This window comes from Musa acuminata, chromosome BXJ2-3, assembly GCF_036884655.1.
Source record: "Musa acuminata AAA Group cultivar baxijiao chromosome BXJ2-3, Cavendish_Baxijiao_AAA, whole genome shotgun sequence".
Taxonomy (NCBI): Eukaryota; Viridiplantae; Streptophyta; class Magnoliopsida; order Zingiberales; family Musaceae; genus Musa; species Musa acuminata.
The window spans coordinates 40517824-40543014 of record NC_088340.1 but is presented as its reverse complement, the minus strand read 5'-3'; the positions used below and the strand labels follow the sequence as shown (position 1 = coordinate 40543014).

General features: G+C 38.5%; 3 protein-coding genes across 6 annotated transcripts; 1 reads left to right on the top strand and 2 right to left on the bottom strand.

Moving 5' to 3' along the window:
• Window positions 1-559: 559 nt before the first annotated feature.
• Window positions 560-3125, top strand: LOC103978775 (B2 protein). Its single transcript, XM_009394702.3, has 5 exons — window positions 560-1430; window positions 1608-1708; window positions 1821-1904; window positions 2483-2593; window positions 2694-3125. Exons 1-5 carry the CDS (start codon window positions 782-784, stop codon window positions 2733-2735), a joined length of 987 nt encoding a protein of 328 aa, XP_009392977.2. The 5' UTR covers window positions 560-781; the 3' UTR covers window positions 2736-3125.
• Window positions 3126-4119: 994 nt separating this feature from the next.
• LOC135608259 (DEAD-box ATP-dependent RNA helicase 15-like) lies at window positions 4120-10804 on the bottom strand. Of its 2 annotated transcripts, XM_065100940.1 has the most exons (12): window positions 10435-10804; window positions 10237-10353; window positions 9584-9684; window positions 7259-7431; window positions 6937-7168; window positions 6699-6817; window positions 6063-6119; window positions 5804-5988; window positions 4957-5101; window positions 4782-4865; window positions 4638-4701; window positions 4120-4391 (listed from the first exon to the last, which is right to left on the bottom strand). In XM_065100940.1, the coding sequence occupies exons 2-12, from the start codon at window positions 10350-10352 to the stop codon at window positions 4381-4383; spliced, it is 1287 nt and encodes a 428-aa protein (XP_064957012.1). In that variant the 5' UTR covers window position 10353; window positions 10435-10804; the 3' UTR covers window positions 4120-4380. The 2 variants fall into 2 exon arrangements, with proteins under 2 accessions (XP_064957012.1, XP_064957013.1); XM_065100941.1 differs by lacking the exon at window positions 10435-10804 and having other exon boundaries at window positions 7259-7551; window positions 10237-10275.
• Window positions 10805-14809: 4005 nt separating this feature from the next.
• On the bottom strand, window positions 14810-23890 carry LOC135586780 (anoctamin-like protein Os01g0706700). Of its 3 annotated transcripts, none has more exons than XM_065100937.1 (17): window positions 23576-23890; window positions 21677-21746; window positions 21468-21583; window positions 20794-20920; window positions 20621-20721; window positions 20398-20489; window positions 20195-20299; window positions 19849-20109; window positions 17938-18070; window positions 17691-17831; window positions 17557-17627; window positions 17336-17463; window positions 17134-17216; window positions 16885-16992; window positions 16220-16378; window positions 15201-16075; window positions 14810-15109 (listed from the first exon to the last, which is right to left on the bottom strand). In XM_065100937.1, the coding sequence occupies exons 1-16, from the start codon at window positions 23744-23746 to the stop codon at window positions 15965-15967; spliced, it is 1977 nt and encodes a 658-aa protein (XP_064957009.1). In that variant the 5' UTR covers window positions 23747-23890; the 3' UTR covers window positions 14810-15109; window positions 15201-15964. The 3 variants fall into 3 exon arrangements, with proteins under 3 accessions (XP_064957009.1, XP_064957010.1, XP_064957011.1); XM_065100938.1 differs by having other exon boundaries at window positions 17718-17831; XM_065100939.1 differs by lacking the exons at window positions 21677-21746; window positions 23576-23890 and having other exon boundaries at window positions 21464-21583.
• Between the last annotated feature and the right edge of the window lie 1301 nt (window positions 23891-25191).

Genomic DNA, 25191 nt, shown 5'->3' with positions numbered 1-25191 from the left:
TCGAATCCTCACCCGATTATACTCCATCAATTTGGTATTCTAGTAACGTAATTACAAGTTAAGCATGCAATTAGTCTCCTAAATTTACGATTTCTCATTAATGGTCAACCGATCAGCACCCGGTCAACGATGGGGACCGATTACCATCACAGGTAACGTGTCACGTGGGTTTGGTCAACACATCACATTAGGATCGGATCCATTGAGATGTGGATGACATCCGCATCCGATAAATGGTGGTCGAATCATCCGCTGGGATTGTTGTTAACGGCCTAGATCATTCGGTAAAGCGGAGTCGGATCCAAGCGGAAACGGGCGGATATACCTCCGAGTCTACTACGGCCCAACACGGAGTCCACCGAGGTTTGTCGACCGAACACGTGCCACACGCATACAGCGTCCCTCCGATGCTGCCCACGTGTCTGAGCACATTCTAGAAACCGTGACTCGCCCACTTCCTTCCCCAGTAAGCAATCCGCATCCCCAAATTGCCCAATTCCCCAATTGAAATCCCATCAAATCCGCCTTCCCTTCAACCACCCTTCATCTCTCATCTCAGCCGTTCGTTTTGGTGGCGCCCACGCGGTTTCGCCGACCCCCGATTTCCACCGCCTCTTCCAGGAAGCTTTCCCCTTCCCTTCCCACCGCCTATATCTATCCGCCCCATTCTTACCTTCGCACCGGTACTCCCTCTTCTACTGCGATCCATTTCGATCTCCTCTTCTACTGCGATCCGTTTCGATCCATTCCTTAGCAGCTACTGCTACTTCTCGAAGAAGATATGGAAGGGCAGAACAATTACGGCGGCAGTTACAGGGATCAGGCGTCGTTCTGGCAGTTCAGCGATCAGCTCCGGCTGCAGACCTCCGGTCTCTCGGATCTCTCTATTGGCGACAGCATCTGGAGCGACTGCTACGTCAAGCAGCAGCCGCTGCCGTCCTCCACCGATCTCAACGGCGGCGGATCCTTCGCAGGGTGGAAAAGCGCTTTTGGTTCGCAGAAGCTCGCCTTCGGCACCAGCAACTACGGGGTCAACCGGTACAACAACGCCGACAGTAACAGGATCGGCGAGAGCGGCGGTGTTAAGAGTTCCAGTTACTTCGGCGGTAACTACAACGACGGCGGCAATGGGGTCATCAAGGATTACTTCAATACGGCCGTCAATAAGCCCATCAACAAGCCGGTGAATGGGAATGGGAAGAAGAGTAACAGCAACGATGGGGGAAGCGGAAAGAAGAAGAGAAACGTCAATTATAACAACAATAACAGCAGCAACAACAGGAACAATAACGATAAGGATGCGGCGGTGGACAAGAGATTCAAGACGCTGCCGCCCTCCGAAGCTCTGCCGAGGAACGAGGCGATCGGGGGATACATCTTTGTGTGCAACAACGACACCATGGAGGAAAACCTACGGAGGCAGCTTTTCGGTACGCCCGCCCAAAAAATCTCATTTTTGATCTTTTTGGCTCATCATCTTCAACTAAGAACTGCTTTGTTCAATGAGATTTTTGGGAAAGAGAACGAATTTGAGTTTAGCAAAACAATCTATAAGGATCAGAAATTTGTGTCTAATCTCTGTTCTCAAAATGGGTGATTTTTGATAGGGTTGCCATCCAGATACAGGGATTCGGTGCGAGCAATCACGCCGGGATTACCCCTTTTCCTCTACAACTACTCCACCCATCAGCTTCACGGGATCTTTGAGGTGATTGATCCGCACGCCACTCCATATTTCTGGCAACTGTTACTTTTGGGTTTTGCCCGTGGTGCTTCACGGGAATTGCTTGTAAACCTTTGCCTTGTGTTCTGATCCGCAGTCAGCTAGCTTTGGAGGAACCAACATCGATCCGACGGCATGGGAGGACAAGAAATGCCCTGGAGAGTCACGGTTCCCTGCTCAGGTGTGTCCTCATAACAAAAGCATCCTCCTTTACCCATTTGTATACTGTTCTTCACATTAAATTCTTATTTTTTCTAGATTTTTTTTCTGGTGAATATCAATCTGTCATTCTTTAACATAATTTATATATAATAGAACACATCATTTGATAAAGTTTTGCCGATTTTATATATAATAGAACACAAACTAGTCTGGTGAATATCAAGACTAGTTTGCATTACAGAATTGTGGTAGCTTTAATCTTCTATCTAAAGGGACAGCTCACCTGCCATCTCATGGATGGATCTGGAGGAGCATCCTAGAACAAAAAAGTCTCGCTGACTTAGTCTCTGAAGCTATTCAAGTAGTGATCAGCCAGCTGTAAGCACTTCCATCATCTTGTAAAGTATGAAGATTTGGTCCATGGCCCCCATAGTCAAATGCCGATACATCTAGTGACCAACACATTGGTTTAATATTTATTCCTACCATAAGGGCTTGCAACAACCAAACAACTCCTCTTACAATTTGCTGGCAAGCTTGTCTTATACAAACCTATTCAATTATAGTGTTTGAAGTTGTCATCAACTTGTTGATTAGGTGAGAGTGGTGACAAGAAAGCTTTATGAGCCACTAGAGGAGGATTCCTTCAGGCCCATACTCCACCACTACGATGGTCCCAAATTCCGGCTGGAGTTGAATGTTGAAGAGGTATGTTTCTAGATGCCTTCTATCATGCCATTTAATTTATTTCGTCTGGTATATATCGTAGTGAATAATCATAATTAACTTTATGATTTGATCTATTCAGGCACTAAAACTCCTTGACATATTCGCCGAGAAGAATGCTTGATGAAAGTGCAATTTGAGCATGTCTGTCTCTTTTACAACCCACCAGAAGTTGGGTAGAGTGGATCGCGAGCAAGATATATATTTATATATATATATATGTATACATTTGTGGTAGTGTGTTTCTGGATGAATAAGTCTAGGTTATGTACTGGTATGATATGTATGTGAAACAGGACATGGAGTGTAAGAAACACTCTGGTTTTGGTACTCAAATACGGGGTTTCTTTCCTATGGGTCTTTTGTGTACATAGGCAATAGATGATGCGAGTTGATGAGGTTGTGGCTCAGTTTAAGATGTTTGGGGATCATAACAATAACAGATGTGTGGACAATGAACACTATACTTGATTCTTTCTGATCCACAAATGGGATTTTGATTGTGTTTTGACAAGTTGTCTTTATCTTTAGTCAATTCCTTTTAGATCATCATCAAATTTGATATTGCTGGTTTTAATATGAATTTATATGGTCAGGAGGTGGAAGTCGTATACTTTGCCAGGCAAACGCTGCATACGTCTTTGTGGAATTCTAAATTGAAGTGGGTGCGGAAGATGAGCCCCTCGTTTGATCGATCATCGGCTGCATTCTGCAGTTTTGTTTTGGTTGACTTCGTCTCTTCTAGACGATATCTAGGTTGACTCCTAAGATTCGTCCCTGAGCTGGTAATTGACATGGCCCAAAGTTGTGAGCTAAACACATCACGAGCTACGACTTGGATGGAGTCCACAACACAGCACGAACAACTACATGAATGGGCTGAAAGAGATGATTGAAGACATGAGGAGACAGCACGGCGCAAATACTCGAACCATTGCAGAACACGTAGTTGGAGCAGTCGCACTGCGACCAATCTGCTTTAGTTGGCCAAACTCTATCCTTAATATAACGGTATTGCTACTGCAAACGAGTAGTAATCACACGAAACACAAATCAAACGTCACAGCTTTTGCATGGGGTACGGGACACGAGGGAGAGCCGATCGGCTGTGCTGCCTAATCATCGCACAGGATTTTACGCAAACTGGATTACGGAGAGGACCAGCGAAGCGGGTCGGGTACGGGGAAAGTAGGAGACTGACACGTGCTGGGCGCCACACATTACTACCGCGGGCCCGCCTACGGTAAAAGATCAGAATGGCCGAAACCGATGGGGTAAACGCGGTCGCTACATACAAGACTATAGATGACAAGCTTTTGTCTCAAACAGTATCATAATTTGGCTTTCGTCGACGGCACAGCTATTCCTTGCAATGACCATGCAGACAGACAAGCAAACAACAAGAAAGAGCTTCGAGATGCTTCGATTCAATGTAAAAAAAATTGACAAAAAACAGCAATAAATAGGCAAATAAAATAACACAATGACTAATTATGCCAAGCAGCGTATAAGGATAAGATCTACGGATATATAGGATTCTTAGAACATGATCGTTTGTTAAAGTAACTAAAACAACAAGTAAACCATCCAATCTATTGTTAAAGCTGTAAAAAGCTACAGCAGCGTCTACGTTTTAAAATTACCGCTCCTAACACAACCTGCGCCAAAATGAACTTGTACAACCAATTCTAGTGAAACTTTTACATCATTGCTCCAAGGTCATCGTCCTCATCCCAACCAGTTTACCGGAGCAACTTTAAGGAGGTTCATCATGAGGGCACTGCAAACCCAGAAAGAATTGAGGTCAGCAAAAAAGTCAAACTAGATAACAAGAAATGAACATGATATACGTCACATAAAGTGGTAACGCATGCAACGAACAAGTCGACATGAACATCCAAATCTCATGGTGGTAAATAGTGGAAGCATGAACTACGTGATGCTGTATATGTTTCGGAGGTACAATAGATCTCATGTAGTGCCAGCAGTACAAAGGAGACAATCAAACGGAGGCATCGAAACTTACTGTATGTGGAAGTGTCAATCTGCTCTGGCAGCTCCTTTATGTCCACCTCAAACCTCTCTTGGACCTTCAAGTTATCGAAATATGTTGATTAGACAACAATTTAAAGCTCAGGAGAAGATTCACATAGTTGACAGCAAAGGAAACCTGATTAAGAACATCAGAGTCTGAAGCTGATGAGACAAATGTAATGGCAAGTCCTTTGGTACCAAATCGCCCAGCCCTTCCAACCTGAAAAAGATGCAACCCTTAAGCAGTTAGCAAGCTGATGAGGTTCAACTAGTATCATTTAGTAGTCGAGTATTTAGCACAAGAGAATGACCCTGTGCAGGTAGGTGTCTGCAGAATCTGGCATGTCATAGTTTACTACAATGTTGACTCGCTCAATATCAATTCCTCTGCCAACCAGATCAGTAGCAACAAGAATCCTTTTGAGACCTTCCTTGAAATTCTTATACCTGGTCAACCTGCAGGAAGACAACAAAACAAGATTACCACAACTGAATGGTATAAAACATATCGATACCGGCCAATGGAACGAAGGTGATGTTAAACAGAAACATAAGTAAAAGATAAGCACATTGGGCCTTATCACATTAGTTCAATGACTTTCCATCATTACGGCCAAAAGTACAAGAGAAAAATCTTCAGCCAAGATAAGTACATTGGATCATATCACATTAGTTCATTGACTTTCCAGCATTACAGCCAAAAAAGTACAAGAGAAATCTTCGGCCAAGATAAGTACATTGGACCATAACACATTAGTTCAGTGACTTTCCAGCATTACGACTGAAAGTACAAGAGAAAATCTTCGGCCAATCATAAACAATTCTATAACTGGCAAACCCAACCGAGAAGCAAAAAAAATATTTGTACAAGAACATGGCAACATACGTATAAAGAGAAATTTAGAAGAATAGAAGTTGATTTTTACAAATAGAAATAACACATCTGATATCTTTGTTAAAATTATAAGGAAATTTTAACAAATATCTGAAGAGTTTTATTGATCCATTGAAATTGTAACCAAAACTAAACCAGCTTCCTAGAGATATTCTTAAGATGAAGAGAAGTGATAAACTTCGTTTATCTGCAGAATCCTAGAAAAAGCTAAGATATTCCACACATTTATGTAATTTCAAAGTACACATCATTCAAGTATCTACCTTTCTTCCTGTGACATGCCAGAGTGTATACAGATTGATGGAAAGTTGCACTCAACAAGTAACTTGTTCAGCTCCGCTGCTCGATTCACACTTTTCACAAAGATCACAACTTGATTGAAGTCCAGTGCATCCAAAAGATCATTCAGTTTCCGATTCTTCTCCAACTCGGTCAGTTTAATGTAGTGCTGGATGATGATAACCATTTAATGGAGAAGAAGAAGCATAAAGATGGATATCAAAATATCAATTTAATAAGTACCTGTACTAAACCATGCAGTGTCAGTTTGGCCTCATCGTCAACATATATTTCCATAGGCTGAAAGGGAAAAAATGTCAGATTAAAGAGGATTAGCGTCTTGTCTTCAAGTGGAGAATCCAGTACCAAATCAATGACGTATGAACTGCACTGCTTGAACTGCTGCCCATTTCTGTGAACTAATAGCCACATCAAGGGAACCTTTGAAATCCTCACCAATAACCATCCTAACCAATGCCCAGATACACACAGAGCTGTCCATAGTCCCCGCCTTGTTTCCACACCACATGCCCAAAAATATGTAAACCCCCCAACAGGAAAAAAAAGGAACTAAGCCCACCCACACGAATAAACATCAATTACCATAAATCAGAGAGGACAACAGAGGATGACACTAAATAGCCTGATTCATAAAACTCTCATGATAGCCAAACATGGATTCCTCAAGAACCCACACCTCTCACCCCCACTTTACAGCCCAACCAACTGAACCATCTAAAATGGGCTAACTAGAAGGATAATCGGAACTTTAAGCCGCTGATTCTGGAGAAGCTACAGGTTATACATAACCAAAAGCCAGAAATAAACAGAGGTAAGAACTCAAAAGACTTCAAATCTGAGCTGGCCACAGGATATTACATCTTGCATGAATCTCTTGCAAACAGGGCGGATCTCCTTGCTGAGAGTTGCTGAGAACATCATAACTTGTTTGTCATGAGGTGTCATTTTGAAAATCTCCTGCACATCTCTCCGCATGTCTACATGACAAACACAAGTGTTAGAAAGGAATCCCAATATTTCGATATACAAAAGGTGCAAAAACAATCAAGCTGATGACCAAAAGAAAACTTTGATGTCAGAAAAAAAAAAAGCATACCAAGGGACTCGAGCATCTTGTCACATTCATCAAGAATAAAATGCCTCACATTCTTCAAAGAAAGATCTTTATCTCTTGCAAGTGCCAGTATTCTTCCTGGTGTGCCCACAACGATATGAGGGCATTCATTCTTCAAAATGTCCTTGTGCTTCAAGATGTGAACTCCCCCATAGAATACAGCAACCTTAATATCAGGCAAATAAGTGCTGAATCTTTCAAATTCATGACAGATCTGCAACATTAGTCCAATATGAAGTCAGTATCCTCAAAGCATAATACAGATCTAAGAGACACAATTCCTTGATGAATGATTCATAATAACCTGATAGGCCAATTCTCTGGTATGACATAGCACAAGTGCAGCTACTTGGCCCGCAACTGGCTCAATTTGCTGCAGAGTTGAAAGAACAAAAACAGCTGTTTTCCCCATTCCAGATTTTGCTTGGCAGATGACATCCATTCCAAGGATAGCTTGAGGGATGCATTCATGTTGTACTGACGGAGAACCAAACAAAATTGGAGCAGTACCCCAGTAAGTAAAAAATAACCTTCGGGATCCTTTTAATGGAAAGGTTTACCATTCTCCAAACTCAGGAATGTGGAAGTACTGATTACCTGAAAATGCAACAAAATTTCATGCATCTGTAGAGGAATTGCGTAAAATGAAATTCGTTATAATATAAGAGACATTACACCTTGACTCTCCTGATGCACTTTCAATTGGAAAAAGGAACAGTTTACAACAATTAATGTTTTAAAAAGGCTTATAAACAAAAGTTTTACAAGGAAAAATACTGATGGACAGAATAGTTCAGAATATCATATTTTAACCAACACCAATGACTGTCACGTACAGGAGATCAGACGATCCACTCATCCACCATATATAGGGTAAACATTTAAAAATTAAGTCAGGCATCTGATTTGTCACAAACCCACACAATATGATAACCAAAAGGCAAGCCCAAGCGTAATGCCAGTTAGCTCATGTAGCCTTATATACAATTACCCTCTTGCTGTGAAATTGGATTCAGAAAATCAAATACTCCCCCTGCCCCCGCTTCAAGCCTGACATCTTCATTGAAGTCTGAGATTCACATCGTAGCCAGAAATCAATGGTACCTGCATTGGGCTAGATCTAGCCAAGTGTATGACAGTTACCTCCATGCGGTGATTGACCTTCAGCCCCATCCATGGTTGTTCTTTCCTACTTGAACCCCTTATCATGTTATGTCGTAGACTTGCTTTGATACCAATTGACATAAAACTAAATGAACCTGAACCACTGGTCAAAATGTTTTGATGGTAGGCTCATCTAACCTTATATACAAACACATTTATCTTCCTATTTCCAAAGTGGGACCAAATCAGCATTCAGGCTGTCTGTATCTTTTATGGAAACAAAAAGAATTACCACTATAAAGTACAGATGCAGATACAATTGCCCATGTTAGAGAATTGCATACGCTAGCATAGAAAATGATTTTCAATCACAGACGCTGATACAAATCAGGATTCATGCTGTCTGACTCTTTTATGGAAACAAAAAAATAAGCCATTAGAAAGTGCAGATGCTGATACAATTGTCCATGCTAGAGAATTACATGCTCTAGCAAAGAGTATGATTTTCAAGTTTGACTAACCATCCAAATCTGGTATAAAAATGTTATATAACTTCAAGTTTGAACGTCAGTTAAATAATTCATGTTGTTTTCAAAAGGTGTGTCACAGCCCAACTTGATACTATGATTAACTTCGTTAAGACTGAATCACCGGCTCAAAATGTTTAAGCTGATGTTATAGTTACCCTATGAAACCTTTATAAGTCAATTTTATTCTAATCCCACTTCCAATGTGAAACTAAATCAATATAATACAATCACCTCCACTTGAGGGCTTGACATCCTTGTCAAGCCCAACATAACCCAAATTCATCTCGTAGCATAGTGCTTGTGAGACATAGATCAGTGCTTGCTCCATACTGTGACATGCTCTCAAGCTTCATCCACGAGTAATCTTTTCCTACTCGAACCTTGAACCATGCCCTAATATTAGGTCAGCTCCAATACCAATTGTCACAACACAACTTGATATGATAACTGCCCTATTAACTTCATTTAGCTTGAACCACTAACTCAAAATGCTTAGACTGAAGTTATCAGTAATACACTTATTAAACTCTTATAAATCAATCTTAGTCTTAGCTCACTTCAATACGGGACTAAACCGAGGTCTTATAAAGTAAGACAAACCAAATCAATACTAAATTTAAGGAAAACTACTGATGTGGCTTTCCAAGTATCGCAACAACCCAGAGTGTGATGGTTGTTGTGTCAGACTTAGTATAGGATTATCTTAACAACAATAAGAAAATGATTTATTACTGTCATTGCCTAGTCAACAATAGAACAAATGATGTTGGGCATTAGCTTCCCTAGATGGTCGAATTCAAGAATCCATTCGACAAGTATAACTCAAAAAGCAAAACATAAAATTCCATTCCCAATTTAAACATAGAAGGAAGAGACTGTTTAGCACAATTCACAAAAAGTGTATTTGTAAATGTGAACTTAATATAACCCACAGGAAAAAAAATGTTTTCTTGATATTCAAATATCAAGATCCACAATTATGATTTATAACTCGCCTTCAGAAGGGTGCTCAAAACCCGAATCTATGATCGCACGGAGAAGTTCTGGCTTCAACAGGAAGTCTCTGAAACCGGAACTATGAATCCCAACATAACCCCTGCATCAATCAAAAGATTAAATGATAAGCCGTTCCTATTTACCTCAGGATAAAACAAAAACTGATCAAATGGCTAACGGGACTAATCATCATGAAAATGGTTAATAAGAGAGACAGAGATAAGACCAGAGGCAACATGAAGGAAGAAAAAAAAATGTTTCCTCAGTCAAAGAAGAGAAAACACTCTCAGACAGCCACACAACACAAAACTATAGTTGTGAGAAGCAACGTGTCATGAAATATAATAGCAAAAAGCATTAGCTACCAAGAATTTCTCGTGCTGATGATGTTCTACATCAAGAACACATATATTAAGAAATAAATGTTTAAGATGTTTAAGAAGACCTAATTAGGCATAAAAAATGCAGATATTACATAAATGAATAAATCACTAAAGGCTATAACTACAGATCTAAATTGGAATCAACTTCATAACAAGGAGAAAATATTTGCAACTGCGCACGGCGCTTCCGAAATTCAAATCAAGAAAAAAGGGCTTCGACGGATCAGCATAAACAAAGGGGATCGACTAGTAAAAGATCTCCGACTGACTTTTTCACCGATTCACCGGAAGCCTTGGCAGCGGCAGAATCGGGAGCCTTCTCCTCATCCTCATCGTAGTCAAGAAGCTCCTCCTCGTAAGCATCGTTGTCCCTGGCTTCACCCATTCTACATCGCAGGGAAACAAAGATCAGGGCCCAGATCTAGCAAAACCAAAAAGTAAACGCATCAGTGGCACCGAAAACTCACCTTCGAGACCGGAAACCGCCGATTAGGGATTGAAAGGAGGTTGAAAGCGCGTCTGCAAGAAAAAAAATAAGACCGAAAGGGCGAGGTTTTCTAGGGTTTCGCGGGGAGGGAGGGAGAGGGGAGACAGGAAGCCAGAGGAGATATCACGGCAGGGTAAGGCTAGGGTTTGCGGGGCGGCGGCACGGACCACAAAACCAGAGGATGAGGAGCAATAAGTGATGGCATCGACCGATATATATAAGCGTATATAGTTCGAGATGCGGTTAATTAAATAAATGGAAGGCAATCACCGAGATCCGACCGTTGAAACAGGAGTCGGGTGAGTCGGACCATGTCGATTGGCCGCATTGCTTGCGGTAAGGCCGACTTAACCGACGATTCAGCCCCGCAAGTTCGTGTCTCTCGTCGGGCATGGACCGCGACCTAATTCGTAACGTCGCACCAATCGAGTCAGTGTGCGAGCGGCGGATCTGGCCGTTCATTTGATGGCTCCCAACCAAGCGAACGGGATGACATGCCCATCGGAGAGCGGAAATATTCTCCACAGGTGGGATGGTCACAAAACTATTTATCAGATTCAGTATTTACAGAATGGAATAATGATACGAGATATCATTGCATGTCTTCAACTCTCAAACCATGGCCTACCTGTAAGCTTTTTCTCCTTTGATGCTGTCAGAGTAGATTCTGGCATTAGCCTGCACGGTCATACCACCATTAGAGCTCTCCCACAACCGGTTTTCCACTAATTACAAAGGAGATATCTCAATCCACGCGCCATGGATTTGTCACCACTATGAATATCCTCCAGATTAATCTTGACTGATACTTGAAATTAAAACAACATTCACAAAGTACCCTACTTGCATGAAAGATAATAGGGATTACTTGGTTCGCTCCAGTGCAAGTTCAGCTTCAAATCTCTCTCTACAAGCAATCAAAATTTCTGAACTGATTCTCCACGAGGAACAATTATCTGGAAATCGTGGATACAAGGTCAACCGAAAGTAAATATGAAAATATATCTACCCATGCCTTCTTTTGTCAACAATTAACATGAATGATGGAACATTTAACAGGTTGATAGAAGGAATCCAGTATACAAGAAAACAAACTGAAGTTGTTAAGTAACAATAAGAATAATGATTGAGAATGCAAAATAGAACATGCTTGAATTATTGACAATATGCAATCTCAAGATATCAAAATATCTTGCAGAAATATCAGGTCAAGGGATGATACCATATATAAACTTCCACTGATAAATCCATAGCTGCCAAACAATTGCAAGATACATGGTTCCAAGTACTTGGTTGGCCAGAGCCACCAACTATGGTCACTGAAGTGCATTACATTGACATATTGTGAGAAAAGATTTGTAAAGCAGGGCTTTCCAGCAGATATCATCCCATGGCTATTCAAAGCAAAATAAGCAAAGAGAGCCAGGGATAAAATGCTATTTCTAAACAGGAAGAGGTTTTCCATTAATGTTTTGGAAATGAAAAACTTCTCTTAGTTGGTATTCTAGGGGTACTATCAATGTAACAAGTGCAGAAGTTCATTATGTCATTAATTGAAGGATAATATGAGGAAGGGATAACTCGAAAGCTAGCCTAATTTGCAAGGACTTGGAGATTGCACAACTGTAGTTGAGAATTAAGTAGGATATACTTTGATTATGAAGCTATACTTGGAACATTTCAGAAAAGTATGGATAATCATTTATTACTCAAACTTATGAGGTATACAACACAGGCACACAATAAAAAGTAATAAAGAAGACTTATCCAACAGAGAAAATCAACAGAAAAAGAAGCATAATATGCAACCAAAACAACCCAAAGATGAACCTCTTGGAGATGCTTTTCTTTCAAAATCATTAGATCTTCTAGCCTAATGCCTCTTGCACTGTAAACCACTATGACCTTTTAATAATTACTTTGAACTGAAAAGTTAATACTTCATAGCTATGTTACGAAGCAATATAAAATAAAAACATAGACAAACAGTAAATTTGTATCACAGATAAAGTTCCTTCTATAAAACTTCACCTAAAGACTTGCTCGCTAATATTTTTTTAATAGTCAGAAATGAGGGTTCGTCTGGATAATTTTCAATGTGAGAAAAAATCGGAGCCATTTTAACTGCAAAAGAAGTATGTTCTTCAGCTGGGATCAATCATGTATCAATCTTTTGTGGAAGTGTCAGTCAGCTTAACTTGTAAAAACTCTGACAGTTTATCATAGGGTCTTGGGATTGAATCCCACCTTTGTCACCTTACCAGTTACAAAAAAATAATAATAATAATAATGATATGCAGGTGTTCCAAAAAATGTCATTTTCATCTAAAATAAATGGTAACAAGAAATTGATCGGCCTCAATTTGACACAAATTTATATCTCATTGGTATTAAAAATTTGGAGAAAGAATATTTATTACCACAATCATGTAAAATAAATTGACAAACATGGAGTACAATTTAACTCATCCACATCGTTATCCTGTTGAAGTGAGAGAAATGAACTTACTAAAAGAATCTAAAAATAAGGTTTGTATATCAAAATTTTGAGAAGATCACTTATTGTCTTCTTCTAACTGTATCTTGTACTCAATTTAGGAGCTCTTGCTAAAACTTTGTATATCCTCTTTCATTAGCACTATCAGCAAAGCCAATTTGGCCAAGTGGACAACAATTAATGTATGTATATATATTAAGTTCATTGTTGGTTTACTCGGTGAAAATTGGAGACCAAAGTTTTCCTGTCTTAACCAAAGCTTAATGAAGATCCAACTTACTAGTCTAAGATAATAGACTCATGAAGGAACCAAGCTCCTCTCTTCTCTATGACCTCGACCGTAAGTACACCATGAGGGGCATGGGAGTGCCTCACGACTTCCATTGTAAAGAATTAGATGACACTGAACTTCTTCCGTGACAATCCAATTCAACTATACTTCACAAATCCCTCTTCCGTCACACTCTTCCAACAATACTTCTATGATAATAAATCTAACATTATATAAGGTGTCCCTTAACCATATCAGACCTAATATGTTACTTAAACATGCCAATCAGGTGGTAAAGAACATGCATTACAGACACATTATCATCCCTATAACAACAAAAGGACGGCCAAAACCATAACCCGAGTTCATAAAGAAGATAAAAACGTGGAAATTAGCAGGAATTGGGATCTGTCACCTGCGGAGTTAGCAAAATCCGAAAGCACCGATTCTGAGTGCTGAGTTCACTCTAACTGGCATCGATCCCTGTCGAATAACGGAAGGAAATAAAAGATCGCTTAGAATGCAACAAAGGATAATAACAAACGCACGATCAGATTTAGGTTCCGTAATCAGAACTCCATTTATAAGAAAAAGATGACATGACACCATCGATGTCGTCCATGAGAATGACTTGCAGCGCCTCGATCTCCATCTCCTGCACCTGAGCCTAATCTGTAGCGGATCGCAGCGCTAAGCGATGAGATGCAAAACGAACTGAGATATATAGCACGAGAGGGACCACCGGTCATCACCTGCTTGAGCTGCAGAGGAGTCGTCTCCTCCGGGGGGTTTCTTCTGCTTCTTCCTCTTCGATCGGTTGCTTTCGAGGAGAAGCTTCGAAGGGCCGATTTTGGGCAACGAAGAGGAGAGCATGCGCCAGCGGTCGCACGAGACTAATAAGAGAGACGTTGGCGGACCCGATAACCCGTCCACATTACCGAGCCTGACCCGTCGACAAGAACACGGATCTTTTAAATCAACAAATCGGGTGTGAATGGTTCATTCATGTTAGATAATAAGTGCAAAACCCGACAACCCGACAATTGTTCGGATATGGATCTACATTTTGAATCCCATCGAAAGCCTCCGCTCTGTTTCTGCTGATAAGCCATCAGAACATACAATGCATTCAAACAAAGCTTGAAGATGAGTATATGAACCAATTTACAGTATCGGGCCATTAATTATTTCCAACAACAATCACTTAATATTTTCATGGTGAAAACAAATTCATATAATTTCTTGTACACTGATGCAAAATGAAATTATTATTATGAGAAGAAAATTAATAAATTAATAATTATGTAATGAGTCAAGATGATACATCAAATGATTTGAAAATAAAAAATCTAACCCATTGAAAATTATAAAGCTGTAAGGATGTTACTTGAGGAACTTCCAACCTCTTATTTGCTCCCAGCATAAGCAGAGCAAGTTACTATTCACAAGCAACAGCAACCCAAGGTATTTTCTGTGCAAGTGTAGATTGATGCTTTTAAACAAACAACTCACCTGATTGAATTCTAAGCTCCACAGCCAAACTGGTTCTTGAAGCTTAAAGCTGGGGCATCGACATGTGAATCGATCTGAGACAGCCAGGGAATTTTTAGCATGGAAGAGAAGACAAGTTACAAATTTGGAGAAATTCAATGGAGCAGAATAATTCAACTTCTACAAATCTTTACAGTGTGCATGCAGTTTTATTCCTTCGGTGGACCAATTCAAAACTGTGGCTTAGAAACCAAGTCTCCAAGTTATTAGAAGCACCTTCTATCCAACCAAAACGTGTAGAGAAGTTCACCGTTCAAGGCAGCAACTTTCAGTTTCCATCCTTCACGTTAATTCCAGGGAATCAAACTGTTTTGGTATAAATCATTGAGCTGCAACCTGAACACCAGCATGTCTATAAATTCAACAGCCAGGCAACATTTTTTTATCCCAAAAGAAATAGGAAAAAGAAGGCATAATGTCTACAGACCTGGATCTAACTGGCACAACAGAGAAAGAGCCTCCCAAGATTGTGACTTCTGACCAGTGTTTCACTGCCCTCGAGCTCGTCGTGGAGGCTGGCACTCTCAAGGACCTTGACCCGGAGAAGCTCAAGAATGAAATCAAGAGGTGGGCCAAGGCAGTCGTCACTTACGCTCGCCAGCTGAGCTTCAGTGCCATCTGCAATGATGATTCTGTCAATGAAACAAGGTAAATAAATAATCATTCATTGTATAAATATTTCTATCCCTCCGACACCAGCAAGATTCATATGGTGGTGGTGGTGGCAGAACACCACTTCTCAATCATCAGAATAATAATGAGCTCTTCATAAAATTTTCAGCTCCGTGCACGCGTTGCACCTCTTATTTGATTTTCATGAGAATCCCATGAATTCTGTATTTATCTATGGCATCCTCATCCGCCTCTTTAGTTATCCATCCATACTACCTGTTAAACAGAGAGAATCTCTATTTGTATTGTTAGCCCTGCTTCAGATGCATTCTTGTTTAGCATGCATGCCAAAAATCTCGAAATGATGGAGAGAAAACATCTTTTCACCGGTATCAATGTTTCTGTCACTCAAGTACAGTAGACAACAAAAGATGCAAGGCACCAGCAAGAAGCAGAAATATGGAAACCAAGAAAAAGAACAGGTAAAGATCTTCTCATAATCCTCTTGAAAACTACAGATGGGGAAGTTAGGAAGGGCCACGACATGATCTACAAAACTTGCAGCGCTTTCTACTATCCTCATAAATGTTTCCTTTCTATGTTGGAGATGCTCCTCAAGAGCTGCTTTGAGAACACATCCCTTGCCTGAGCTACAGTTCTCATTCGATTTGCTCTCACCCAAGCCGGCTCCTGTTAATAAAGCATGTTTCAGTGTCTTATCTCTATTTACCATCCTGTCAAGTCAGTATTCACAATGCACAGGATATCTCTACCGATGGTAACTTGTCTAGATGATCAACTAGAAACACAGATTAAATGGAAAGAGAAAATCACCTCGGGCACAAAATGGGAGAACCCAAATTTAATTAGAAGAAGAGCATGCTCGATTACGAGGATAGCTGCCAGCCCAGGTTCAATCCTCCACTTGCCTTCTTGATCATATAAGCAAATCAGCAACACACAGTTGGTGCAGATTGCCATTATAATCAGAAACTGTAATATAGGCTAAGAGTTAACTAATCAAACAAAGCAGATGGAACTAAAAATTGCAAAAAAAAGACTTTAGCGGCTCATATAATGCTGTTATGATGCTTTTCTCCTTTTCTGATAATATCAATTATAATGCTCGAATAAACAGCTCAATTAAAAAGACAAATACTGAAAAAAGAATATACTATTTAGTATTCACACAAAGTGGCTTCTTGACCATACAAACTTGAAAGGGACAAATGTGTGCATACAGAAAATCAAAGGTAAAAATAGCATCACCATTTCAAAAGGGCACTGTAATGTGAAAAGGATCTAAGCATCATCATTCTGTGAACATTGAAGAGATCATTATATTAAACATAACCATTAGAGAATAGAGTTACATATTTATCACACTCATAATGGTTATAGGGGCAAACCGTATAATAGATGCCACATACATATAATTAGCGAGAATTGCAGATATTGAACTTGCAATAATAATTTTAACAAAAGAGACATCTTCTAACCTGGAAAATGTTCAACCATGCTCCAATTGTTGCTGCAGCACGGGGTATTGGTCTCCGCAACATAACAAGAAGTTTCAAAGCATCTGCTCTAATTTCAGTGACATTATTCTGCATGAGGAAAAATGTCATTTAGAGCAAAAAAAATCACACCAGCCTGTTAAAAATTCTTGGGTAGCTGTCAATTAGAAGACTAAAGAAATATAACTGTATGCTTAGAATTTATAACTACAGCAACCAAATAAAACATACTAGAGTAGCAAAGCAGAAGACGAGGGGGAATGCACATGCGAACATCATGATCATTCCAAACTGCAAAGCCAACTCCAAAAAATCTGATCCAAAGTCCAATCATTCATGTTTAGATCACTTTATATTCAACATATGCAATTTTGCCATCCAACTTTCTGAATATTATCGATGTGCTACAAAAATACCTATCAGGAATTATTACCATCAAATAAGCCATCTTCAAGCTCTTCGCCTATGCTTGCAGTGTAGGAAGGCTTCAAATACTCTTTTTCCACCCTTGTAACCAGGTGAACCATTTTTTCTGAAGACCCCTTCTCATGCTTTTTCTTGCTATTTTAGTATTATAACCCATCAGTTATCCTTTCCTTTGGGTAAAAAGAAAGAAGAAAGCATTTACTAACTACAAGGTATGAGAGAGCTTACTGAAAAGCTTTGTACTTTTTGTAGCTGTACTTGAGGTAAGGGATGGAGTTCTCGATCATGTTTTCCAGAACCTGGACATTCACAACTATCAATTAGATAATAAGCTTGATAAAGTGCAGAACATAGTAACATACAAGAAATATTTGCAGACTGCAGCATGCCTGAGAGACAACCAATCGCTGAATTAGGACCTGGCGAAGAGTCAATAGATTTCGATGCGATAAGGCATGATAAAACAGTCCAATATATGATTGCATGAAATAAAGTCCAAAAACCTGCAAGCAGAAAAAGAATCAATCATTCAATTGAAATTGATAATTTTTCACAAAGACAAAAAGGAAAAAAGAAAAACATTGTTATCCTTCTACAAACTAAGACAACCTTGTAAACCAAACTGGCAGCACTAGATTCCTCTCCTTGATCTTTTTCATATTTAATGAGAATAACTGATACTTTGCCACCAATCCTCGTATAGTATTGAATTGCCAAAAGATAAGCAGCAGTCAGTGCATACCTGTAATGCGGTGTACACAATTAAATATTTATATGCATGTCCAGCTCAAAATGTAAAAATAATGGTCAAGTCTCAAAAGTTCTTAGACTGTCCTTGATTGTCAAAACTGTAGCAGACAGTTTGCACAATCAGTCTACCATCTTGCCATCTTTAGTCATTACTGCTTGTATTTTGTGACCATACAACATTTTGCCATATGATTTTCACTACTCAATTTTAGTCCCTTCAAAAGTTTGCAGACAACCTTAAGACAGCAAAAGAAAAGGCCTCGTTGAAAAATTAAATGCAAATCATATGCTTGTTGCATTCATGGTGGTCAAATCCTTGTTGTCACCAATATGCTGTTTGACTAACTTTTAATTGCATACTTGATGACTATCCAAAAATTCTTAATTAATTGAACCTGAGAAATAAAGCAATTAGTCGTGAATCTTGTATCCTCTAGATGAGATTATGGCATTTTAGCTGCTAGAGCCTAGAAATACTCCTGTTTTAAGTAGCAACCACATTTACATTATCCAGTGACGATATGGAAATTCAGGTAACTTCCTTTCCAGCTTGAAACCTACTGGTACTACATTATCAAAGTCATCTGTTTTATTGGACATTTTTTGAATCTACATAACATAAGTTATGTGCAACCGGCCATCATTGGCCCGTGATTATGTTTTACCTACCGTTATGTAATTTTTTTTTTCATTTCAATGTTTCACCATGCTACAGCTAAGATTGCCAAAATTTATATAAATAAAGCATTGTCCTTCAGAGTTTTACCAGAGTCTATCTAAACATTTACTTTTGCAATATAGTGTTTTGCTGATGAGCTATTGATCACCTACAAGTGCTTAATCCTTTAATGTTATTTGATTATCAAAACACTCCTGGGGGCAGCTCTATTTCATTTGCTATACTCTTTTCCTACTAAAACCAAAATCATAAGTCTTAAGCCTCAGCCAATGCAAGTCTCCAGTGATTGTTTTGAAGAACTTTTGCTGTTAAAAACTATGTTCACTTGAAAAAGCAGGTTTAAAGGTAACCTTAGTAAGGCATCTAGAAAAAAAAGATCCATGCAACTCTTATATTGCCATCGAGGCTCAGCAGTGCCCTGAGCAATTGCATATTGCAGCAGAAGACTCATGTTTCCCTCCTTGTAATACTTCCACTTGCAACTGTTCCCTTAACAAGCTGTTGAAACTCAAAATACTTGTTAATTTCATCGTTCTCACTTTTTCCACATGCCTCCTTGCTATTATTGACCACTGAATGAATGTCATGAAAATCATTTGCCTGGTCTAAAAACCATCTCAATAGCTAAACATTCAAAAAAACATAATCAATTTTTCTAGATCCAATTTTCTAGTGCAAGTTTTTTTAATGGCCCTCTATTATGAGTTAGCTTGGGAAAAAGCTATAACAACACTAAAAAGGATCTTATAAGCTCGTCACTCATCTCATTTAACAAGATTAACTTTTATCCATTTCCATTGTTCGAGTGACCAAAATTTTACTAAGATGCCCCATACATACTCTCCCTTTCAACCCCATATAGAACTTCAATACCCATCTTTCCTTCAAAAATGTATAGCTTTCAATTTATAATATTCCAAATCAAGTTATGCCTCGAGCTAAAAATGCACTGCAGGTAAATCATCAACATGTACTGAATGGGAAAATAATGACCAATGATAGATAAAGTATATGAAGAAAACAGCAAGCCAACATGACCCACCAGAGAAAAAGTAACAATTTGTATGAAGAGTAGAAGTAAGAGATCTCACTTCAATACATCAGACTCAGTGACCTCATACAAATGAGCATAAGCCAATTCAAATGGTAACTGAAGGCAAATGATAGCCAACACTATGATGGCATTATTTCTTATTCGTAGAAGAAGTCCAAGCCACTCATCTCTTTGTAATATTTTCTTCTCTATTGGTTCATCTCCAAATTTCTTTTCACATTTGTCATGAACATGTAAGAAGGAACTCTGTGCTATCTGTACAGCTTTGTACTCGGACAGTGTATAGTTAATGCCCCATCTGCCCAATGTGAAAGAAAACCAAATGATTAGACTTCTTGACTTCAAGTGCTAGTGTTTCTGCTGGTGGCCCATGAAACAATTACCTGGCTAGAAGTGCTGAATTCTTGCGCTTCCAGAACTGGAAGAAAAAGACAGCCCATGTGACAACGAAAATGAAGAAAGCAGGAAGCACCAGTGGCTGCAAGGGTCTAAATCAATATCAAGTAATCACACATATCAATTCTGTAACATTGCACATGTAAAATGGAATGGTTGTTAACCAGCATATATTGTTTTAGTGTCATACCCAATATCAACCAACTGCAAGGCAAGACCCAGTGCAGCTGGAAAGAACAGCCACCGTGTATACATACTAAGGAAAGCAAAATATGTAGCAATCTGCACTGTTGAATTATTGGTAAGAAACTTTGGGTGGCAAGTAAGTGAACTTTTACTCCTATCAAAAAGGCCGAATAATGAAGAGAATAATATGATAAGAAGATGACAATCAGGAAGAATTATTCTTTAACCTTTGTCCCAAAATATGCATAAATTTCATCTATTGGTTGCCATGTGAAGTCCAACCAGTTAAGTGCCCAAGTTCTCAAGAGCTGTTTCCTTTTCACTTCATCTGCAGAGAAGCATATCTAATCAGATATAAATGAGGTCTGGTTATTTATAGGTAGATGCAGATCAGTATTACCATGTGTAGGAAAAACTTGCTTGACAACCTCTTCAGTTTCCATCATTTTCAGTAATGATTCATTTCTTCGAAATTGAAACTCTTTTCCATCAAACAAAAGCATCATGTCTGAATCTGTTTTATTCACCTGCTTGAGTCAGTACAGAGGTCCAAACAGTTAATTTACATCCCAAAATGCTATTCTATATACAGTTTACAGGCCCAAACTGTACTACAAAATCATACTCAAGCTTCAATAACTAAGGGCTAAACTATCCAATCTCGAGTATCATGAATGATCCTTCTGAATAAGTGGTTTTGTCAATATGTTTATGTTATATTCATGTATTTATCTATAGTACACACTGCACAGAAAATTATGCCTCAAGAGACAACTGGTCTAGTGCATTCATAATGTTATTTAATATCATCCAAAATTCTATAAAGTGTAAGAAAAGGATAAAACATTGTCATGTACTTTTCCATATTAAGGCCTTCGTTTCATTTATGCAATGTGCAAATTTAAAATTGCATAGTCTCATATTAGCACTAGAAGAAGCTATCTAAAACCTAACTGAAGATATATAACTGATGCCCTCAAGCATCTCCTTTTCTTAATACTCTTAAGCAGCATTATTCATTATAATCGCAAACCCTAGTCATGTCAGAAAGAATGGGGTAAAGTGGCAACCTACAATTCCATAAATCAAGTGCTGAAAACAGCGAAACCGCTCACACCAGCTGAACAAAGATCCATCTGGCTGCCTAACAAATGCAGTAACTTCATCCCATTCGAACTGCAACTCTATCCCTAAACCAAAAAGGCCAATATTAGAAAACCAAAAGATTACATCATACAAGTTTTCTGAGGTGACAGAAAAGAATAGAATTGTTAGATAAGTACCGATGTATGTTAACTTTTTCATTTGCAACTCAGCTGCAACTCTCCCCAAAATTTCTACTGGTGCTGCAAGCTGAAAACATAAAATCACCACAAATGCAGGTGCCCCATGAGTATAGAGAATTTTAACAGTTATCAGTAGAAACAACTAAGCATTCCTTTTTTATCATCGAGTCAGATGATGATCTTACCCTGATAAATGGATGTCAACCTGACTTCAAGTTAACAAGCAATACACAAAAACACTAACTAGACATATATAAAATTTGCTTAACCTATAGCATTGTGGGGTCTGAATGCTAAGTGACTTGAGTTTCCTAGATCCTAATGGGAAAAGGAGTACATTTCTAGATATTTGAGAACGAGGAGATTCATCCTCGTTGAAAGCTGTCCAACCTAGTACTACAAAAACAATAAGGCATACATATTCTTGCATCAACACAACAAGATCAGAAAAATGCCTGGGAATGATAATACAGATTCAGGTTTATAGTTAACCCTCTCCCCTCCCTCAAAAGAATCCCTAACTTAACAAGCAAGCCATATTATAAAAACTGAAACATACTAGATTACAAGATTACCAGTTAGCATACGGAATTACCAGTGTGTTGACAAGAGATATGAGCAATGATAACCTAGTGCAATAGTTTTTCTTAATATTTGACTAGAAAATAATTCAGATCTCCTTCATTAATTGTAAACGTGACAGGTCTTTTTAGTAAAGGATGGAATAACCAACCCATCAAGATTGTAACAGATGACAGTTTGGCTTGCAAGTCAAAGGATCTAAAAAAGAATTTGAAAATACAAAAGAACAACAGAAACCTATAAGAATGTTGCACGAGTACTATTGCTATTGTCAACTCTCATTGCAGCATAAAGCAAGATTCTTCTCTTTTTCTTTAATCCCCCGAAGAACTAAGACACCTCAAAGAAAAAAAAAATCACCAAAATTAATTTAATTCCGACAAGAAGATTTAATTTAACCTGTGGAATAGTATGAAGTCTAAGCAATTAAGGTGTCTTTTCCTATATCTTAATGGAGGAGAAAAAGTAAATTTCCAACCAACCAAGTCTCATTCTCCTCTCATCTTTTTGTCCAGAAGATACAAGGCACGGCATATAATAATCAAGAAAGAAAGTTAATGGAGCCACGTCCCTCTAGAAAGCTGTCAACCCTAGTTCTACAAGAACAAGAAGCAGCGCAAAATCTGGCATCGACGTGACACCACGTCATAAGACTAGCATCAGGTCAAAGAATAATTGAACCCCAGGGTTTCAGGAATCTCTCTCTCTCTCTCTCTCTCTCTCTCTCTCTCTCTCTCTCTCTCTCAGGAATTCCCTAACTCGAAACGCAAGCCAAAGTGCAAGAAACTGTAACACCTTTGCCACTTAGATGGCAACAATACGATAAAAAAAGATAAAGAGAGATAACCCAAAAATAAATAAATAAAAATCTAACTTTTTCGCAGCGCAGTATCTTTTCCTCTCTCGCTTTTAAAGATTAGCTCAGAAAGGGTGGGAAATATCAATTCCGATCTCTCACATTGATCGTGAAATGAAATAATTTTACTTTGGCTCGTATGTCAAATGGAACACTCAAAAGGGCTTCTTCAAAAAGAAAAAAGAACGGCAAGAACCTAAGAATTATTTTCAAGTACTAAACTTACTCAAATCTCTCATGAAATTGGCTTTCTTTCTTTATTCCCCAGAGCGGATACTGAAGAACCCTAACTCTAATCACAGCAAATGATAAGGTACCTAGGAGAATCGTCGATCATCCATAACAAATCCCTACAGAAAACCTAACGTTGACAGAAAGATCTGAAATCCAAAGGGAACCCACGGAGACGGAGCACAGTTGCAAGAAAAGAAAGAGGGGAATAACAAAAGAAACCCGACCTTTATGAACTCATCGGAAATCCCAAACACCCTCTCGACGATCAACCCTGCCCTCTTCAACTCCCGAACAAGGAATTCGACGCAGTCAGCGGTGTCATCTCTCTCCTTCTCCCTTTTCTTGGGCACCACGACGGCCATCTCGAAGCCGGTCACCGCGCTGTGCCCTTCCATCGAGATCCAACCAGAGACCCAATCCGAGGGCAATAGCTCGCGGCGCCAATGGCGAGTTCGGGGGAGACGAGAGTTTGGAGGGAGGATCAAGTGAGTGCGAGGAGAGGCGACGTTTCCAACGGGCGGAGTGCCGTTGGCTTAATGCGTGCCACTTGTTCTACGCTCTCGGTCGCCGTGCTTTCCTTTTTTATATATAATAATATTAATAATTTCTTAATTTATTAAAAAAAATCCCTTGGGTTAGGCATGCTGGGAAATACTCCATTAGTAAATATTTTCAGGAGACTTAATTATATTTAAATTAATTAATAAAATTTTAATTAAATTATTTTTTTAATAAGTTAATATTTATTTCTATAAATATATATTAAATCTTAATATTTAATGAAAATGAGAGTTTTTTATATTTATGTGAGAGATAAACAAGAAGAGTGGTGAAAATAACTCAAAGTACTATAATTAATATCGAAGAATTTGATTTTAGGATTTGTCGAACTAAATTAATCTTATATTGGTTTTTTAAATTTTTTATTATTAATCTATGCTGGATTTCTCTTTTTATTTTTTATTTTTTTCTCTCCCTCCCTTAGAAAATGATATAGAGTCTAAAGAATCATATGATTAAAGATTTAATAAGGATATCATCAATTATTTTTGTTGGCTTTATTATAGAAAAATTTGATAGAAGAAATAATTTTATCCTGTGACAAAGATAGGTGAAGGATCTTCTCATTCAACAAGACCTAGTAAAGATATTGAAAGGACGAGTATATAAACTTTTTAAAAAGATGAGTGAAGAAGATTGGGAGGAGCTTGAGGTAAAATGCGTGAGTATTATTCGTCTTTGCATCATTGATGATGTATCAATAATATTATTGATGATGATTCTATCATCATTATTTAAGATATATTAGAAAATATTTATTTGATAAAATATTTAATAAATAAATTATATCTGAAATGAAAGTTATATAAGTTGAGGATGGAGGAAGGCAAGGGGCTTGTAAAGCATATGAACATATTCAAGATAATATTGGATCAACTAAAGAAAGTTAATATAAAGAAGATAAAATGTTGTTTCTTCTTATATTGCTTACCGACTCGTGCAATAACTTTATGAAAATGATATTGTGTGAGAAGGATAGAGTAATTCTAGAAGAGATTAAAAAAGTTTTAGTGTCTTATGCTACAAGAAAAAAAAAAGATAAATTTGAGAATATAGATAGTAAGATAGTAGTTACTCAGGGTGGGGATCGATGAGGATGATTTTCTAATATGAAAAAATCTCATAGATCAAGATCAAGAGTCAGATTTCTTTATGATATTCAATGATATAGATGTAAAGTGTATAGACATATCATATGAAATTGTTAAAAAAAAAGAAAATAATAAAAAGAGATCGATAAGTGCTCCGTTGTGATGGACAATGATGAAGATGTTCTTAC

What these genes read in the sequence shown, in the direction of transcription:
- LOC103978775 (XM_009394702.3), top strand. Translation starts at nt 782, where the DNA reads ATGGAAGGGCAGAACAATTACGGCGGCAGTTACAGGGATCAGGCGTCG. An exon ending in AGCTTCACGGGATCTTTGAG is followed by an intron (nt 1,709 to 1,820) that starts GTGATTGATCCG and finishes TCTGATCCGCAG; the next exon opens with TCAGCTAGCTTTGGAGGAAC. An exon ending in AGTCACGGTTCCCTGCTCAG is followed by an intron (nt 1,905 to 2,482) that starts GTGTGTCCTCAT and finishes CTTGTTGATTAG; the next exon opens with GTGAGAGTGGTGACAAGAAA.
- LOC135608259 (XM_065100940.1), bottom strand. Translation starts at nt 10,352, where the DNA reads ATGGGTGAAGCCAGGGACAACGATGCTTACGAGGAGGAGCTTCTTGAC. An exon ending in CAAGATGCTCGAGTCCCTTG is followed by an intron (nt 6,818 to 6,936) that starts GTATGCTTTTTT and finishes TTTGTCATGTAG; the next exon opens with ACATGCGGAGAGATGTGCAG. An exon ending in CAGACACCTACCTGCACAGG is followed by an intron (nt 4,866 to 4,956) that starts GTCATTCTCTTG and finishes CATCTTTTTCAG; the next exon opens with GTTGGAAGGGCTGGGCGATT.
- LOC135586780 (XM_065100937.1), bottom strand. Translation starts at nt 23,746, where the DNA reads ATGGAAGGGCACAGCGCGGTGACCGGCTTCGAGATGGCCGTCGTGGTG. An exon ending in ATGCATATTTTGGGACAAAG is followed by an intron (nt 20,490 to 20,620) that starts GTTAAAGAATAA and finishes TCAACAGTGCAG; the next exon opens with ATTGCTACATATTTTGCTTT. An exon ending in TCTCCCATTTTGTGCCCGAG is followed by an intron (nt 16,076 to 16,219) that starts GTGATTTTCTCT and finishes CTTTATTAACAG; the next exon opens with GAGCCGGCTTGGGTGAGAGC.